Source organism: Carcharodon carcharias, chromosome 10, assembly GCF_017639515.1.
Source record: "Carcharodon carcharias isolate sCarCar2 chromosome 10, sCarCar2.pri, whole genome shotgun sequence".
In the NCBI taxonomy this organism is placed as follows: domain Eukaryota; kingdom Metazoa; phylum Chordata; class Chondrichthyes; order Lamniformes; family Lamnidae; genus Carcharodon; species Carcharodon carcharias.
Genome location: NC_054476.1, coordinates 54,363,503 through 54,384,068, shown reverse-complemented (window position 1 = coordinate 54,384,068; position 20,566 = coordinate 54,363,503). Strand labels below are relative to the sequence as shown.

The window sequence follows — 20,566 nt, the reverse complement described above, 5'->3', positions numbered from 1 at the left end:
TGAGTGAAAAGTTAATAAAGAATTTAGATCCGTTTCATAAACTAACTTGTTGGAGTTTTTTGAAGAGGTAAAAGAGAGGGTTGATGAAGGTAATGCTGTTGATGTGGTGTACATGGACTTCCAAAAGGCATTTGACACAGTGCCACACAACAGACTTGTGAGAAAAGTTATAGCTCGTGGAATAAAAGGGACAGTAGCAAATTGGATACAAAATTGGCTGTGTAGTAGGAAACAGCAAGTAATTGTTAATGGATATTTTCAGGCTGGAGGAAGTATTGTAATGGAGTTGTCCAGGGGTTGGTATTTTGGACCCTTGCTTCTCCTGATATATGTTAAGATCTTGATGTGCAGGGGACCATTTCAAAGTTTGCGGATGATACAAAACTTGGAAGCATTGTAAACTGTGAGGAGGACAGTGTAGAATTTCAAAAGGACATAGACAATTTGGCGGAGTGGGCGGATAGGTGGCAGATGAAGTTCAATGTGGAGAAGTGAGAGTTGATTAATTTTGGTAGGAAGAACATGGAGCGACAATATAAAATAAGGGGTACAACTCTAAAGAGTGTGCAGGAGCAACAGCACCTGGTTGTATATGTTCATAAGTCTTTAAAGGTGGCAGGACAGATAGAGAGCAGTTAATAAAACTTAAGTATCCTAGGCTATATTAATAGGGACATAGAGTATCAGAGCAAGGAGGTTATGCTGAATTAATATAGGACACTAGTTAGACTTCAGCTGGAGTATAGTGCACAGTTCTGGTGCCACACTTTAAGGTGGATATGAACGCATTAGAGAGAGTGCAGAAAAGGTTTACGAAAATGGTTCCAGGGTGAGAAATTTCTGTTCTGAAGATAGATTGGAGAGATTGGGACTGTTATCTTTGGAGAGGAGAAAGCTAAGAGGAGATTTGACTGAGATGTTCAAAATCATGAGGGGCTGGACAGAGTAGATAGGAAGAAGCTGTTCCTGCTCGTAAAAGGATCAAGAACAAGAGAGCACAGATTTAAAATGATTTGCAAAAGAAGCAAATGTGACATGGGAAAAAACTTTTTCTCACAACAAGTGGTTCAGGTCTGGAATGCAATGCCTGGAACTATGGTGGAGGCAGTTTCGATCAAAGCATTCAAGAGAGCATTAGATGATTATTTGAATAGAACCAATGTGCATGGGTGCAGGGAAAAGGCAGGGCAATGGCACTAGGTCATAATGCTCATTTGGAGAGCTGGTGCAGACACGATGGGCCAAATGACCTCCTTCTGTGCCATTAAAAATTCTGATTTAATTTATAACTAAACTAGTTGTTTTCTTTATGGTATTTCATGGTATACTTTACAACGACACATAACTTTTGTCTGCGGTTGTGAGTTTTTTACCATATTTTCAGGTGCTCTCAGGTTTGAAGTTAATCTTTGAAGTGTCCATTTAATAACAGTTCTTTTTTTGTACAGTAATGCCCTATTAGTTATCATGCATAATAATTAAGACAGTGCTTGCTGGTGACCTCTGCTGTCAGTTTTTAAAAATGCAGCGCAAACTGCTGTCATTTTTTTACATAGAAAGGGAATGAAAACCATAACTAAACCAGAACACACAACTAAATATTAGCAAATTAATAATCAGTAATTAGCAAAATTCCTGATATTTATTTGTCCTTGCATAATTAATGCATTTTCAAATTGAGCAGTAAGAAGTCATATGTGAAATAAGCCACAAATATTAAACTGACATTGACTATATTAGAAATTGCAAACATACAGAATTAAGGTTTCCACAAGTTCTAAAGGTTTCCATGTTCAAATAGGAAAATACTGTGCCATGTCAATATTAGTTCAGCATAGTTATGTATATTGAGAAAAAAATGGAATGAGGCAAGGCATTGGCCAGGGGCCAATGGATGGCAAAGTAAACTAGACGACTTTCTTTTAAATAAACTCCAATGAAATGAATAAAAATGTTAGCAGTCAAAAATGCTAGAATAATTTTGGGCTCAGCCAGTTTCCTCTGCCCTTTTTTAGTTGCTTTTCCTCATTTAACTGTCCCTCATCCCACTTCTCAGACTGACCTCCAATCATTCTCCAAGCTAAGGAGAATTAGAATACTAACTGCTGCAATAGACCTCATCCCTGTTTATGACCCCAGTTGAAAATGGTGTGTAGGCTAAAGTAACTACAAGCTGAACACTCACTGGCACTGAGGAGCATCACTACCCTTTACATCTTATATTATAGCCTTAATCCCCTCTCACTTGAAACTGAAGCAAGGGACCATGAAAGCAAGACAGGGAAAAGAAAAAACTAATTTCTTAATGATTCCTCTGTTAATTTACTATGTATTTATTTGTGCTGACTTGCATGTTTTGGATTATGCATATGTTGAGGAATGAGAATTTGATTTTTTTTAGTTTCTGCATATTCTAATATATTTCTGTTGCTGTGGCGAGTTTAATTTTTGAATAGTTTGCAGTGGTTGTAATTCAGGGTTTCTTTGTGAACGTATCTCACCTTAAACTTTGTTAGAAAGGAAAGGAGAGGAAGAGGTCCAAGGCTGAGATATTATTTGACCAGAGGAAGAATAAGAAGGAGCTGGAATTTGAACAGAAACTCGCAAAAGAAAAAGAGGAGATGCTTGAAAAAGAGAAACAGTTGAAAATAAATCGTTTAGTCCAAGAGGTATATAGCACTGCAGGTGCAATTGATGACTTTCATGTATTAGTTTTGTGTGATTTCACTATTTAAATGTCCCCAGGTAAAGGGGAGCTAAGAAGACCTTTCTTAACTATATTTTTAAAGATTTTTTTGGAGTGAGAGCATAAATATCATAAATTACAAATCAGCCTAATTACCTACTATTTACCAATTATAATCCTTGTAATCCAGTGGCTTTTCATATAGTTTTGAAATTTGACAGACTGACAAATGAAGGTTGCTCTTGACAATATAAGTAGTGAAAAGAGAGAGGAATATGCTGCAAGTACTTGAGGAGAGAGAAGATTGGGGATTGCACTGTACTTGTTTGGGGCTGTTAGGTAATATACCATTTGGTATTATTGGAAACTATGCACCACAACTATTTGGAGATGTTGTTGAGGAACGCACAAAACAATGAGGTGTGGGTGGGATGGGGGTTGGTGATGGTGCCTTGTCAAGTCTGTTTTGTTGGAGAATATTCATCTCTGCAAAAGCATTTAGCATAACAAACTGTCTAGAAGTGAGTTATATTTGACTTGCTTGCTTCCAATAGTTCTAGAGTGGCATAAACTTTCCCAAAACTGGAAGATTAGCTGATATTTGCAATGGGTGTTTTGCTGGTTTCATAAGATTACTGAGTTGGAATTTATTTGCATGTGACATGTATTAGCTTTAATTTAAATGGGAAAAAAATATCACCTGCATCCAGCTTGCTTGTTTAATTTATTTATTAGGCCGCCGCATCATGTCTTGTTAAAAAGTAACTATATGTATTTTAGGGTTTCTCTGCAACAATAAAGGGTATTTACTTCTAGCCCCGGTTCTGTTGTACTCAAACTTATTGTTCTTAAATCTTATTTGAATATAAAAATGGTGGTCTTCAGTAATTTAGAAAACCATTGTTCTTGGTTTTGGTCTTCAATCCATGGCTTTATGTGGCCACTGTTACCAGGTTTTAATATCAAGAGCAAGTAGTCCACATTAAAGTTATATGTTTAAAAGCTGGCAGATATTATAGATAAAATTTTAAAATATATGAAGCACAATTGTCTCATTCACACTGTGTGTGCCACTTCTGTAAAACCATAAAGTGAAAGAAAACCTAATGGGTAAACTTTGTTCTTTGACCCCCCCCAACCCGCTCCCCTCCTCCATTATCTGCTGGAAAATTATATTCTCACTAAAATATTCTTTAACACAAAAATATTAAATGACATCAACAATAGAGAAGTGTCCTGGAGTGACTTTTTTGAAAACAATGGTTAGGTCAGGTAGTGAGATCAGGAAGAACTCGGCTTCAATCCTCTTGTCTGTGTTGATGTTAGGCATTGGCTGATGTCAGCAAGGTGAAAATTAGACAAAACAGTTGACTTGTGAGGCTTTATGTTAGATTGGGGAAATCAGCAAGGGTTCTTGCTCCTGATCACTGTCCAATAACCCCTGCTGGAAGTGCGAACCTGTTGATATCAAAGGTTGCAAAAAGAATTTAGATAGGCACTTGAGGGAAATAAGCTTGCAGGGCTACAGGAATAGAGTGGGGGGAATGGGAGTGACTGGAATGCTTTACAGAGACGTGGCATGGACTGCATGAGCTGAATGGCTCCCCTTTATATAGTAATGACTCTATGACACTGTGTCAAGTCTCATATAAACATGCCTCCTTGGTGAAATACTGGAGGGACTAGGCACTCATAGAAATTATCCATACAGGATGTCTGAACTTTTAGGAGAGCAGAGGAAAAAATTAATGGAGGGAACATTATGTAACAGTAAAACAACTAGAAGATATTGGAGGTTGTGACTTAAGAAAGCCAATTTGAACCAACCTAATCCTGAAAAACAAACTACTGACTGATTGTAAGGAAACCAACATCTTTTTAAAATACAAAATGTTTTAATGACAGTAGGTTTCCTTTTCGACAGACAATGGGGTTGTCTTGAAGAAAATAGTCTGCCTAGACTTGCCTTTCCCTTTGCGTAATGTTTACCAGGCTGTAATCACAACTTATAAATCTTTATACATTTTTTGAAATGTCTTCTGAGTGAGCTAAGCCATTGGTGCATTGCTTCAGGTATCTGAAACAGAACGCGAAGATCTGGAAGAATCTGTAAAGATTCAGCACTGGGTGGAGAGACTGTGCCAGACTCGGTTAGAGCAAATTTCATCAGCAGAGAATGAATCCCTTGAGGTAATAGTTATTCAAGATTAATGTGCTTGTACAGAAATCTGTGCACTGCATGAAATATTGTTGGCACTTTATGGAATATGGAAAGTGTTACTTTTATGGAGCGGCACAATACCCAACTAACTGATATGGCAACTTCATAGTAAAGACTGAGCAACAAAACTCTTTCAAGTATCAAAATGGCACATAAACCTTGAACAACCCATATTGATCTCTTGGACATAAAATCATCATATATCTCACATTTGATATAGAAGTATTGGGAGTGTAATTGATCTTTGGTTGTAGCACAAAACAGCTGGTATATAGATGAAATCCAATTTCACACCTGGGTTATTTTTCAGTTTATTTAGTTTATTAAACTTAGCATTTAATTTTCAAAGCATTCTACCAGTTTTGCCTACATCAAGGACAATTAGGCCAGATTCATCTCTGCCAAAACTGTGGACTACTTCCAGGATCATCCTAAAAAAAACTATTTTCTCAGTGACCAACCAACTCCTTAAATGTCTCTGCCCTGTTCCATTTATCCTCACCTCCAACATGTGAGAGCAGCACATGGTCCTATTTTTCCCCACCACTGAAATCATCCAACAGACTGTATATGCTGCTTCATCCCCATGAATTGTTCCCCACCCCAGCCCTGAACCCACATATTTCTCATTTTTCTCCTTTCCCCTCTCATGCCGTCTCGAAACTTAATTTGTCCATAACATCCACCTCTTGCTCCCTTTACATCACACCCATTATCTGCTGACCACCCTACTTCCCTTCCTGACTCACATGCTAGCTGATATTGTACGTAGTTCTTGCTCCTCAGATACTGCCTTCACTCAAAGCTTCCATTATAATCTCCTTCATAAAAATACCCATCCTTCACTTCTTTGTTCTTGCAACCTACTACTGTTTATGTCCATGATACCTTTCATTTCCAATTCTTGAATTGCTGAAACCTTCCAAATCAGTGCCCACCACCCTTTCTGCAACTTCTTCAACATCTCTCTCAACCACTCCACTCTTGTTAGACTGTTTGTCCAATATCCAGTCTATTATGAACCATCAGTTTGCTCCAGTTGAATATTAAGAAAATTGAAGCCATTGTTTTCAGTTCCAACAGCAAAGTCTATACCCTTGCTATCAATTCCATTACCTTCCCCAGCCACTGTCTCAGAATGAACAGGGCTGTTCACAACCTCAGTGTCTTACTTAACCTGTTCCAATAACAAATCCTGCATCACAAAGAATGCCTACTTTCACCTCTATAACATCACTCACATATGTCCCGCTTCTGTTGCTGAAATCCTCATTCAAGATTTTGTTACTTTCAGAATTGACTTTTCCAACCCACTCCTCTCAACCTTGCACCATCCACTCTTCCAGTATTTGACCCAGACCTTCCTGTTGCTAGCCATTTCAACACACCATCCTGCTCTCATGTCCACATGTCCGTCCTTGGCCTGCTGCTGTTCCAGGGAAACCCAAAGCAAACTGGAGGAACAGCACCTCATCTTCCAATTAGGCACTTTGCAGCATTCCGGACTTAACATTGAGTTCAATAACTTCAGACCATGAACACTCTCCTCCATCCTCACCCCTTTTTTGACCCCTTTTTTCAATATTCTTTTTTATTTTTTATCCACATACTTTTATTTTTATTTATTTTCATTTTTATTCATTGTTTTATCCCCACCGTTTATCTTATTTTCAATCTTTTTTCCTCACCACCGCCCCCTCCCCCACCCCACCCCCACTAGGGCCATCTGTCGCTTGTTCAAGTTGTTCTTTCCAGAGTGCTTACGCCTTCCTGCTAATACCACATTCTGCTTTTTGATCTTAATGCCACCATCTGCACCTCCTTTAGCCAGTACCGTTACCATTAACACCCCTTTGTCCTTATGTTCATGACATCTTTGTCAATCTCTCCTTTGCCTCCACCTATTGCTAGCCTACTATCCAGCTTCACCTGCTCCACCGTACTTAAACAGTAAAATTTCATCATATTTTTGCTTCTCTTTAGCTCTGAAGAAGAGTCATACGGACTCAAAATGTTAACTCTGTCTTTCTCTCCACAGATGCTTTTAGACCTGAGTTTTTCCAGCATTTTCTGTTTTTGCTTCCAACACTTGAGTTCATCTAAAGCTCTGCTGCCCTTTCCTAACCCACACCAAGCCCCATTCATTCAATATTTCAGTGCTTGAAGACCTACATTTGGTTTCAATCCAGCAATAGCTTGAATTAAGAATTCTTATACTCATGTTTAAATCCGTCCGTTGCCTCACCCCTCTTTATTTCTACAACTGTCTCCAGCCCTACAGCCCTCTCAAGAACCTTGCCTTCCTCCAACTCTGTATCCCCACAACCACTCCCTTTGCTCCATTGACAGGTTATGTCTTTAGATGTCTAGGCCTTAAGCCCTGGAATTCCCTACCTGAGCCTCTCAGTCTCCACCTTTAAGATGTGCCTTAAATGTGTTTTGAATCTCCTTCTTTCACTCAATGTCACTTTTATCTGATCACACTCCTGTGAAGTGCCTTGGCATATTTTACTACACCAAAGGCCTATTTAAATGCAAGCTGGTGTTGTTGACACTTGATAGAAGAGCAGGGAATTTTCCAGTGTTCTTGGTAGCTTTACTTCCTCAGCTAATACCATCTAAAACAGATTAATTTCTCATTTATTGCCATTTGTGGAATGTTACTGTTGTGGAACAGCTGTTGTATTTACCTACATATATAACTCTTAATTCATTAGGTAAAGCATTTTGGGGTGTTTTACCATGAAAAAAATTCAAATATTGTTTGTTTATAACTTGTGATCCCCCTAATTTGTGTATCTCAAAATAAACAATATATGAAACATAAACCTAGGACCTTCATGGAAATACATGTAAATTCCTTAACCTCATTACAGCATGAAAATAATCTGCTCCCCAGCACAGTGATATAACTTAGTGTGAAGAAGCTGATTGACAGGCTAAAGTTCTTAAATAATATGAATTTGGGGACATCTCCTTCCTGTGGATTCAGTTACTGCATCAGGTTTCCAAGGATCTGTTATGCCGATGTCATCCCCATTTTGCCCATGAGTAGTCATTAGGCAGAAAATCTAACATATTGCTCAAGGCAGATCATATATTGGCACAACTAAAAATCTCTCATGGGATGTCTCATAGCTATTCATATAAAGAAAACTTTCAAAATGTGGGTGCTCATTTTAGTTTGCAATGTTGCATATGTGTAGAATATAAAAACTCATGAACTGACACATTGGGCAACATTTTCCCCCGTCGGGGAAGTTGTGCGGGAGCAGGTGGGCGGGTTCCCAATCGGCGCCCCTGGTTGGGGATGTGCTGCCATTTTACATGGGTGGGGCAATTAAGGCCCACCCAGCATGGCATCCTCCAGGAATGCTCCCTGTGCAGGCAGAGGGGGATTCTCTGAGCCAGGAGTGCGCTCTTTCGAAAGAACGCACAGATCTTCCTGAGGCAAAGTGCTGCCTCAGGGAGATCAGCTCAGAGTTGAAACTTCAAATAAAGATGAGAAAAAAATGTTGCTGTCATGCCCCCTCATATGACACTGTCACATGAGTTGGGACATGTCCATAACTTAATTTTGAAATATTCTGAGAATTTTAAATCACTCATGAAACCTCATCCTGCCCATGGGTGACGTTTCATGCTTTTTCAAAAGCCTGCCAGGGCTCCCAGCCTGCTCACCAACCTTAAGGTTGGATGAGCAGGTCCATTAATGATTTTAATTAGTTTGTTAATGGCCTTAATAGGCCGTTGACAGGTCGGTGGGCATGCAGCCGACTTGGCTGCGCACCTGCTAACCTGAAAATCTAAATGAGGCAGGGCGACCTCAGGACGCATGCGCAACATCACTGTGCGTCATTTTACGCACCAGCGAGCGGGCCCCACCCCTGCTCGCTGAACACAAGATTCTGTCCATTGACTCAGTCAGCTTCGTTTGGTGCAGAACTCTGTACTGTATTTGACAGTTTTAGAGCTTGATCGGGGAACCAGCAATAACAGAAGACGATTAAATTTCTGATGCATCAACAATGGTGACATTTACCTTAGTGTTTTCCTTTGATTATGAGTTATTCCTTTGGATAATAATGAATACCACTTTGTTAGCTTACATCTGGAATAAGATTATACTTTTTATTTCCAAAATCATATTGACCACCAGTAATTGTGACACAGGGGTGGTCCTTAAAGGATGCATTTTTTCCGGTTTCTGCTGAAGCTAAACAGAAGTTAAAATTTTTAGTGTTCCCTATCTTATAGTTCTTAGAAGAACCCTAAATAAATATTTCAATTCACTAATTTAAGTGCAAATTCTATAAAAACTCATCCGGATATACGTTAGTTAATGGATCAGGCATCTTGTGTTCCGATGTAAACTAAATTAACATAATATCTGAAATGACACATTGTCTGAAACAATGAGCTGTCTGTCAGTAATATTATGGAAGTGACAACATTATGTAAGTTGTTGCCCCCATGTAATGCTATTAAAAAAATTTTTTATGAATTACTGTTGACATTTTTGTTTCTGATTATGGCAAAAATAATGCATCAGGCACATTTAGATTTGACTTCATCATCGTTTATATTCCTGAGTTTTATACACCATGTAGAATAGATGACAGTTTGTTCATATTTCTTTGTTTAACTGTCCCAAGTGTCCATATTAGTCCAAGTTTAGAAGATGAGTGAACTCATCCATATTTGGCCCCATTTTGAGTTCAAAGTTTGTTTAAAGCCCAGGCCAACTTGCTACAGTATCAGCAAGACCCTTAAATTTTAGTGGAGATTTTCTTCTAAATTACTATCAAAGAAACATTAATGTCTAGAAGAGCATTTCCAGAGGACTATTCCTTCAAGTGTTGATTGTTGATGTAGCTTGGAGTGAAAATTTTGTTTTATGCTTTTAAATTGAAAATCATACAGTTTTAAAACCCCTATTATCCACTAACAGGTGTCGAATGCACCACCACCCCCTTCAACATCTGTACGGAAATTTGCTGGTGGCCTCCAGCTGCATACCACAGATCTTGATGACATCAATTTAGATCAATTTGATCAGCCTGCAAAGCAAATGGCACCTCTTCCACCAGCATCTCATCTTGTTCCATCACCACAGCCATCCAAGATTCCATCACCAACTGCCACACCATCACGGAAAAAGCCTGCACCACCTCCACCAACTCCACGTCATCCAAAGCCATCACACATAGGCTCCAGAGCATCATCTATAACCCCAATTCCACTCCCTCCACAGCCTCCACCTCCACCTCCGCCTCCACCACTTCCTGCTCCAATGCCCATTCATCCTATTGCTTTTTCTCGTTCTCAAGGTACCATCCCAGAAGCGAGGGAAAACAACTTAACCTATTACTCCCATGCTGGCATGGAGTCAGTTAATGACTGGGAAGGACACAACTATAGTTCAAAAGCTGGGTATAGTCCTATATACACCCTGACTGGTGAACGTTCATACCCAAATAGTCATAAGGTATTGACTGCATGTTGTGAAATCTGTTATGCTTGCTGTGCCATCTTCCCCCTGGACTGCATGTTTTCTAAACTTCTAGACTAAAAGTAGCAAAAATCATTTATACTAGGGTAGGCAACCGTGTCAAAAAAATTACATGGTTACTAAAACGACTGCTTGACAAACCAAGCACTTTTATTTAAATATACCATCACTTGGTAAATATAAGCTATCAACTTAATTAATAGAACTGTCACCACTGCATCAGAAGGCTGTAGGTTCAAGCCCCAATTATGTTTGCATGTATTCAGAATGGCATTCCAGTCTAATGCTGAGAGAGTGCTGTATTTTTGGAGATGCCAACAGTGCATCTCAAAAATTAATTGTATGTGTAACACTTTCAGTTATTTCTGAGATATTGTACAGCATTATATAAATGCAAGTTTTTAAAAAGATTGAGAAATTTGTAATCCAGCACACAGAAGACTGTGGGCACGAACCTACATTGCACCATCCTCTCGCACAGTGTGTTAACGCCCATTCCATTGAACAGTTTTTAATTAATATATCTGATTATAAAAGTCATGAACTATAGAGCAGGCTGAAATCACAAACTGATTTAGTCAGTACCAATAGCGTTCATCCTCTTCCCAACAGTATAGAATATCTATCGTAAAGTGTGCAATTTCAGTCAGATAATTTGTTTTGATAGATGTGAATGTTTTGTTTCTAGGTATCAGATAAAAAGTAAAACTCAAAAAAGTTAAAAAGCATGTTTTAAAATCTATATATTCATTAATACTCCTTAAACATTACGAATGAGTTCTACTTTTGGCATGTCTTTTTTCTGATAAAAGCCAGATGTGTCTAGCATGCCCCCAACTTTGAAAGTTGCATGTGTTTGGAGTGACTAATTACTATTTGTATGGTGGCTTATGTAAATATGGAATGGTGATTGGAATATGTGTTGCTTTGTCTCAGGTTGTGAGGAACATATCTCATGCTAGTAGAATCTCTTCCACATCCAATAATCCATTGGTACGTGACAAAACTATTGTGTGCATCTGTGTGGGAATTATAGGGAACTCTTGGCACCAATGGTAGGCTGATGGCGGTATAGTATACATCATTAAAGACCAACACTGGAACTTACCTAAGAGATTTAGACTTTTCAGATTGAGATTTTTGAGAAAGAGAAAGAAGATTTGCTGGAGAAGTCAGACGAGTGATTAACTGATTTATGACCAATACATATTCTCCTGCTCTTGAGTATTGGTTGTTGATAGTGTGCCCTATATACAGCGGACCTGCATTTGAGTTGATACTGAAAGAGATACACAAGCCCTTTATTGCCAACATAGGTGAATTAGCTGGTATTTGGAGCATTGTGAATGTCAGATTAACTCTTATACATTTTTACAGTGGCAGAATTAAAGTACAACTGTAGCTTTGATGTGTAGTATTTTCATCTCACACCCGTGTACATGGAATCTGAATCAATCATCAAAGCCCAAGCTGACACTGGCACAAAACAGAGCAAGGCTCTGGAAGAGGTCAACTCACTCCAACTTTGATACTGATTGACACCTTCACAAGACGTTTACTCTCCAAGTTGAGTGTGAAGCCATTTGGCTTTGCATCAATAATAAACTTGTGGAATGTAAATGTACGAAAAGTGCTAAATACGATTAATTTTTAAAGTTTGGTAATGTGTTTTTGGGTCTGTTTGGTCCATCTTTTTTCAATTATAGGAATTGTAAGCCTTTTCCATAATAGCTAGCTAAAATGAGACAAAAATAAAATAAACAAAATTTGAAATATGAGGTATTTACTTTTAAAAAAGAATCCATTAGTTGGCAGAAGTTAAAAAGTTTATTCATTTAGAATGTTTGAAAGAGACTTGGAGCTATAATAATTGAAAGACTGTTATACTCACATTTCCTCTCCATTGAATTACATCTAAATATTAGTCTTTAAGGTACAATGCAATATTGTTCCATGTTTTTCCAATCATTACTTTAACAGAACAATTGCTTGATTATCAATAATTGGTTAGGTGAAATGTGCTGCTTTTCCATTGTAAAGCACTATTCAGAAGGACTTCATTGCAAACATAAGAATTTAAAAAATATATACAAGAATTAATATGAACAACAAAATTCAGCATTGGTCAGATTGATATGACTTTTGAGTGGCAGTGCATTCAAAATATATCACATTTATTAAAGTTAGATAGTAAACTTATATTACTAGCTATTTAGTTTACATGTTAATTCTACTTTCCCTTTCCATCTATCATGGATGACTTTTCATCTTTTACTGCATATAACTTCAGCAACTAGCTCCAAGCCCGCCTATCCAAAAGCGACCAATGGGGCCGATGGCTTCCAAGCCAGTAATGTTGCCCCCTAGCCCTACGCATATGAACAAGACAAGGGTTAAACTGGAATTGGTAAGTTACATTTTAATGTATCTGTCTATATAAATGGTCATAACTCTCCCTGTCTTTAAATTGTTTTGTTTAATAATGGAATCGATGGTTAGGATTATTTTTATGTAACAGCCAAATGTCTATAACGGCCAGAGTTTGTAAGTATGACCAGCAGCTAATGTCAGTCAATTAAATTTGCCCTGTAATTGAGATTCCAAATGTGTATTATGAATTGCGACTACTACATTATGCCTGCAATGTAGAGATGGGTCAGAGCCAGTCAAGAGGCTAGATAATTAAAGGTAACCCAGAACCACACGGGAGTCGGAATCTGGAGAAATGGCTAGGATCAGGTAGGAGCTTTAGGATGAAGAGGCAGACCAAGATTCGGGAGCTAAGATTGGGTACAATGTTACTCTTTCTCATCTTTTGTAATGAGTGCAGGGCTGTCATTGGAAACTAACTAATGTGCTCAAAGATCCTGGAGAAATCAGTTGGTGGGTATGGTTGACAAATTGATGTCAAGGGACTGTACAGCAAACAATTAGAAAGACAAATGATATGTTAGCCTTTATTGGAAGAGAGTTGGAGTGTAAGAATAAGAAAGTCTTACTGCAATTAAATAGAGCCTTGGTGAGACAATACCTAGATTACTATGTACAATTTTGGTCTCATTACCTAAGGAAAGATATGAAGGTTCACTAGATTGATTCCTGCAATGAGAGCACTGTCTTATGAGGAGAAATTGAGTAGGATGAAGTTCAGAAGAATAAGAGGTGATCTCATTGAAACATAGAATTCTTAGAGGTCTTGATAGGGTAGATGCTGAAAGGCAGTCTCCCCTGGCAGGAGAGCCTAGAACTAGGGGTCATGGTCTCGGAATAAGAGGTCAGCTATTTTGGACTCAGATGAGGAGAAATTGTTTTCCTCAGAAGGTTGGAAATCTTTGGAATTGTCTACTATTAAGTGTTGTGGATACTTAGTCGACCGATAAATTCAAACCTGAGATCGACAGATTTTTGGGCACTAAGGGATTCAAGGGATATGGGGATAGGAGAAAGTGGAGCTGAAAAATACGGTCCCAGACCAGAAGTGTTTGCCGCTTCATGGAGCGTTATAAACAGTGTGATGACATTGGTCACCGTTTCCGACGTCATCACACCGGTTTGTAATAATACAGTAGGCGGGAGACTCAAAAAGTCGGAAACTCACTGCATTATTCAACTGGCAATTGAGAAGGCAACTAAGGTAATTAACAACCCAACTGTCAGCAATTATACACTCTGAAGGTAATAATACACCTTCAGGGTGAGAATCACGATAGGTGGAGAATCCATTTCTTGTCGGGCAAGCTTGTTTGGGCGAGTTTTAGAACTGCAGCTGAGACCAGAGTTGCAGCTTTGCAGAGAACATTTCAGTGGCTGCAGGGGCTACTCATGTGAATGAGCAGAGGAACCTTTTGGAGATCATTTCATCAGGAGGATCATCCTTTGGTTAGAGGGCTGCATTCGTTAGCGAGTCCTGCAGCACACTGGACCAATATTGCTCATTCTGATGCCATACTCTCCTTGGCCGACCTCGCATGAGGCCGTTGAGCCTTTTGTGGCACTGGAACCAAATCCTTCTCACCACACCCACACTGTTGACCTCTTCAGCCACCTCTTCTCATGCAGTATGAGTCTGGCTGGGCTTCCTTCTCTTGTCAGTGGTTAGCATGAGTTGGTCACATCAATCGTGAACTGCACGCAGGAGTGCACTGAGGGCAGCCTCACTGAATTTGGGGGCTGCCTTGGCCTTCCTGGTACGCCTCTCCCCTCCAATACTATTGACATCTATGTATGGAAACATTTAACAAATGTACAACTCCTCAATGTCAAAAGGTGGGAGACTTGCTGATTTTTAAAATTTCTTCCACCTATGAAGATTGACATAGTTTGCAGAGATTAGCTACAATTTAAATGCACTCACCTGGCTAGACTGGAAAATGCATAATCTTATCTCTGTATAGTTAATCCAGTAGATTGATCAACTGTTGTGTCATCTGACACTGTCCCATGTCAGGGGGCCCTTTAAAGTACTGGCTGTGATCTTGTTCCGGGTCATGGCCTGCAGCCTCTCAGACCGGATATCCTGCCCCCCCCCCCAGCATTTGTTGGGCAGGATGAAAGGTCTGCAACCTGCCCTTGCCGCTAATTGGCAGCAATTAATGTATTATCGGGCACCCGCTGACGATGGGCCCAGAAGTTGGAACGCCACCAGCTTCCATGTGCGGAATCTGTCTTCAGCGGATGACCATTTTATTCAGCCCGTGCAGCTGATGTAGCAGTTCAACTGTGATCTTCCTGAACAGCTTGATGGGTCACATGGCCTACTCTTTTGGACACTCATATGTTCTTATTGTCCAGCTCAGTGGGACTGCCCTCACTTCATTGTTTATACTCTTACTTATCCAGTCACAGCCAGAGCATTTCCAGCAAAAGCTCCCCTTCCCACCCCCACGTAGTTGCTCTCAGAATCCCCCGATATCCCTCATTAGGCCCCTCCTCCCCCCCTTCTATGTGCTGTCTATGATGACATCGTCCACAGACATGAGGCCAGCTTCCACTTTTACACTGATGACATGACACACATCTCTTTCTCTCCACCACCTCATTTTATGCCTCATTTCTGTGCTATCAGAGCAGCTGTCCAACATCCAGGATTGGATGAGCTGTAATTCCCTCCAGCTAAGCATCGTCTTCAGTCCTCAAACTCTGTACCCCTCCCATAACACTATCCACTGTTACGGGTTGAACCAGACTGTTGAAATCTTGGTATCCTGTTCAATCCTGAGCTGAGTTTCTGGCCCTATCTCCTTTTCATCACAGACTGTAACATATGCTGCTGAAGCACTCATTCATGTCTTTGTTAACTTCAAACTTGATTACCCCTGTGCCCTCCTTGCTTCTCTCCCACTCACTGTAAACTTCAGCTCACTCAAAACTCTGCTGCTTATCCTTTACACCAAGTTTCGGCCACATATTACCCCAGTCCTCATAGCCTTCTTTGGCTCCTGGTTTATCCATATTTTCGAATTTAAAATTGCTGTATTTAAGCTCTCCGTAACCATTTCCTTAACCTCCATCAGCGCTACTGCCTCCCATTATACCCATCGCTCAACTCTCTCTTCTGTTTGCAACCTTTGGTACATGTCTCCTCCCCACCCCTCCCCCCCCCCCCCCAAACCCCTCACCCCCTCATCCTACTTCTGGCAGCCATGCTCTATTTCCTTTTAGCTGGTGAAGCCCCATGATCTGTGGTTCCCTTCCTAAACTATTCTACCCCCTCCAGCTCCCTATCCTCCTTTAAGACCTTCCTACAAAAAAGTCATCCGTCTAGTCAGGCTTTTTGTTCACACCCATCTAATCTTTTATTCTTTTGCACGGCATCCCTCTTCCTAACAATCATCTTCTGCATTAATGGTGCAATATAAATGCAAATTGTCATTAGTTACTCTGACTATTCAGCATCCATTCCTTTTAGTAATGACTGTAGGATGATTCCATAGGTTTAAGAAAGATTTCATGATTATATTTCAAGAAATCGCTGGTTGAAGTGCCACTCATTCTAATCTTATAGAGCAGTTTCATTAGATATCCGATTGCCTATCACACATTATATATTATCACAGCCAAATAACTTTTGAAAATTGCAATTTTCAAGCTTGTAATTTTATTGTCAAAGAGAAAAAACATCACTGATACATTCTCAAGCCAAGATTCTGTGTTTCTTTTAGAAAGTGGAGATGATGAATGCTGCATGTTTGTCTACTTACAGCTAATAATACAAAAAGGGCTCAGCTAAATACCATGAATTTGTACAGAAATTGTGGTAGTTTTTTTATTTGATAAGCCATTTACTTAGTTTCTTATGTTGCTGGTGTGGAAAAGAGGTATAATACACAGTGGTTATGTTTCTGGATTAGCAATTCAATAGGCCTGGACTAAAGATCAGGAAACATGAGTTTAAATCCCACCATTGCAGTTGGGGAATTTAAATCCAATTAATTAAATACATCTGGAATAATAAAGCAAAAACACATCTGGTTCACTGATGTTCATTGGGAAAGAATATTTACTGCCCTTAGCCATTCTGGCCTTTATGTGACTCTGGACCCACAACAATGTGGTTGAATCTTGGTTGTTGACAATATGGCTGGGTAAGCCACTCAGTTGTGTTGAAGGTGGCTCACCACCATCTTCTCAATACCAACTAGAGATGGCCAAAAAATGCTGGCCTTACCAGCAACCCCCACATCCTGTGAACAACTTTAAAATAAAAATTGTTCAAGCATATTCTTTCTTGAAGTTGTGCCAGCAAATGAAGAAAATCATATTCAGCAATTTCTAAGTGGAAAAATATGCCGCTGATTGGCTGCACACTTCAGCAGGAGGCTTGACTTTGCCTGAGGCAAGCACCACTTCAAGTTAACTTGCACTTCTTAAAGGGGAAGTGCATTCTGGCTTCAGAACATACTGAAACTGCTTAAAGAGGAGACAGTGAGCAGGAATGAGAAAGATGCAACAGGGCAGAGAAAGTGTTCGAAGGTTCCCTCATGCACGCTGGTGGTTTTGGCATAGGAGATGAACAGGAGGAGAGAAGGTTTACTTTCCACTGAGGGCCAGGAGGCCCTCCAGAGGGGCATTGAGAAGGCAATATGAGGAGCTAACTTAAACAATCAATGCAAGCAGTCAAGTTCTGAGGACTCGGATGCAATGCAGAAAGAAGATTAATAACCTCACATGACTGATCAAAGTGACTGAATGCATCTTCAAATGTTATATCCTTACAAATCAACAACTAGCTTCACACACTGCTCCAGTCACCACCCATGTCACTCACCTACTAGCATCCTCTATCAAGCATGACTCATACATAACATTCCCTACATGCTTAGCACTACTCAAGCCTCATATTCACACCTTTCAGCTTGCGTATACTGCCAGCTATTTCACTATGACAGGCACATCACCCAAATACATTGCACCACACTCACTAACTCACTTTTCTTTCTTGCAAGACAAGGTGGCGCATAACCGTAGACAAGAGCACCTGACTGACGGGGGACAGGCAAGGCTGTAGGCATTCATAGATGTTTGAGGGTGATGTGGAATATTTGAATGTTGGGGTTTAGTCTTGATTACTAAAGATTGCTGATGGGTAAGTGATAGTGTGTGGTATATTGTAAGTGAGTGGTAGTATAGCAGTTGTGTTATGTCATGTAATGCTGATCTTGACCATCCGTGTGAAGTCATTGAACTTCTAGTACTGCTGCCCAATCCTCAGGGCCAAACTTTTGGAATTGACCATCCCAGCCAGCTGGTCCCATTATATTCTCAGGGTTTGCCATGAGGACTTCGTGGCACACACACACACACCACCCCCCCCCCAACCCTGCAGAATTTCTTTTCCTCCTTTTCACATCCTGTACTTATACCTGCAGTAACTGAAAATCCATGAGCCCTCTCCCTTGCTTGTTACTCCATCTTCTGTGCTTCAGTCTTTTTCTAAGTCTTCCACAGAAACTCTGCAGCAATCTCAGTGCAATGAGCATGGCTTTCCTTAAGAGGGGCAGGTTGCCTTTAAAACGTGCAGACTAGCTGAAATGTGCTTGCCACTCATTATGTTATGTCCCTTATTGAGCTTACAGCCAGTTGACAGCATGTTCCACACTTGGCTGCAAGTGAAATCATTGAAAAGAGGAGGCAACATGAGGTCTGCATGCTGCCTGCCTCAACGAGGACCAAGCACAGGGTAATCATGAATCAAGACCTTGGTGCCTGAAAATAATCCTAATTCAATATACCCCCATGATGTTTCATGTGACTGTATGGCTTTCATTATACTTTCGCTTGCTGAATGTAGTTAAGCTGTGCAGTAGAGTAATTTTCCAAGTGTTAAGTGGACAGACCTTGTCGCCCAACAGCCATCCTCTTGCCTGATGTGATATTAATACTGAAGATGTACGAGGCTGGAATAGAATAATTGCCCCTTGACTGCTGTCAGGATGGCAAGTAATTCCCTGCATGAAGTGCTGATTATGATCACATACCAGCTGCAAATTCAGGGAGTAGAACACTTGGTAGCAGTTATTTCTGCATTTAGATCGGCATCCGCCAAGACGTGTGTGCAGCCAATGGCACTCTGTGCCACAGCGAAGTCCATTACAGTGGCAAAGGCACATACATGCTCCACTTGCTTCTCTCTCATAAGAGAGAAAGCAATGAACTCCTTTCCCCTGGCATAAAGAGCACCATCCCCTCCCTTATGCAACAGTGGACAGCAAACAGAGATATATTAGAGATGTTGATTGCTGCAGTCTGGAACAATCCTCTGCAAAGAAATTCAGGACCATGGTAACCTTCACAACCATTGGCAGTATTGTCCTTCCCTTGCTCTGCGATTGCTCCTGATTTAGGTTGAGGCAAGAAAAGTACTCTTGGAAGACCTGAGTGGTTAAGGCCTTCTGCTTAGAGTTTTCCTCCTGATCTGAACAGCTTGTTCTCTTTTGTGCTGTCTCTGCTTCACCTCCCTCTCAAGCATCAGACCAAGGGGCTTAGTATAACTATCGCACCCGTAACTGGGAGCAAGTAGCCTGACCAGAAGCTTTGAAGTCAAACCAAGGACTTCTCTATATGCAGCATCACTCCTTGTCAACTTCACCAACTTTAACTAACTCTAGAAACCACCAAACACTCGTACAAACTCAAAACCAGTAGAAATTAATCAGCAGCTAAACTGAGAATTGGCACTGATGGGACATTCTTCCTGTTGCTGAACATATAATTATCATTGCAAATTTAAGAGAGGGCATCAACTGGAGCAGTGACGTCAAAAGTGGCAATGTTGGAGTTAAATCAGCATTGCAGGCTAGCTGATATCACAATCTGCCAAGTCTGCATATTTGTGATGCACATTCCTAGCACTCACGATACAGACCACCCCAAAATGACATCAAGCACGGGTGTCATCAGAATTCTGCGCTCAATGCATGGATACCATTTAGGAACCAAAACAGCCCCTGTAGAAGTGAAACTAAAGGTGCTACAGAATCAAATTTTACAGTCAAAAGGTTTGCCTAACACATTTTATGAAGAAAGAACTTGGTTGCTCACAGCACATAACTTTTTTGGAATCTTAAATTTTCCAGAATGGCTTTGATTATTCCTCTGCAAAGTAATCAAAAGAATGTGGCACTGAATGTTTGTTTTATTTATCCGCACTTGGAATGCCGCATGATACTTATCAAAAATTCATTTTAATTTGGCTCAGTTGGCAATGCTTTTCCCTTTGAGTTTGAAGAAGGTGAAGCCCATTCCATTATTTGAACGCATAATCAGGCTGATGCTACAGTGAGAAAGTGGTGTATTTTCAGAGGTGCCGTTCTTCAGATGAAATGTTATATCAAAGCCATGTCTGGTGATTAAGGTGGACATGCAAGATCTAGTATCAACATTCAGGATCTTTTCTGGTCCCCTTGCCCACACCCCTCCCTCTACCACCAAAAAAAAAAATTGATCATTAATATCAGCTGTTCGAAGGATCTTTTCAGGACAAAATGGCTGTTTCATTTGCTTAAGTAAAATATACAATGTAAGTTTATTGTGTTGAAGGAGGTAACTATGACTAAAGGACCAATGGAATTTGCTTCACTAAGAATCATGCAAAGCCCATTTTCTTGTCTGATAGAAGGCAAAGCTGCTGAGATGTGTTAATAAGGTC

At 40.1% G+C, this 20,566-nt stretch overlaps 1 protein-coding gene across 1 annotated transcript in view; it reads left to right on the top strand.

The window, feature by feature from the left end:
* The window catches only part of ush1c (Usher syndrome 1C), a 277,466-nt gene that overhangs the window by 170,448 nt on the left and 86,452 nt on the right, over nucleotides 1-20,566 (top strand). Inside the window, exons 16-20 of the mRNA XM_041198034.1 lie at nucleotides 2,517-2,669; nucleotides 4,760-4,876; nucleotides 9,859-10,395; nucleotides 11,356-11,412; nucleotides 12,710-12,826. Coding sequence (XP_041053968.1) covers nucleotides 2,517-2,669; nucleotides 4,760-4,876; nucleotides 9,859-10,395; nucleotides 11,356-11,412; nucleotides 12,710-12,826 — 981 coding nt within the window. The remainder of the gene's footprint in view (nucleotides 1-2,516; nucleotides 2,670-4,759; nucleotides 4,877-9,858; nucleotides 10,396-11,355; nucleotides 11,413-12,709; nucleotides 12,827-20,566) is intronic.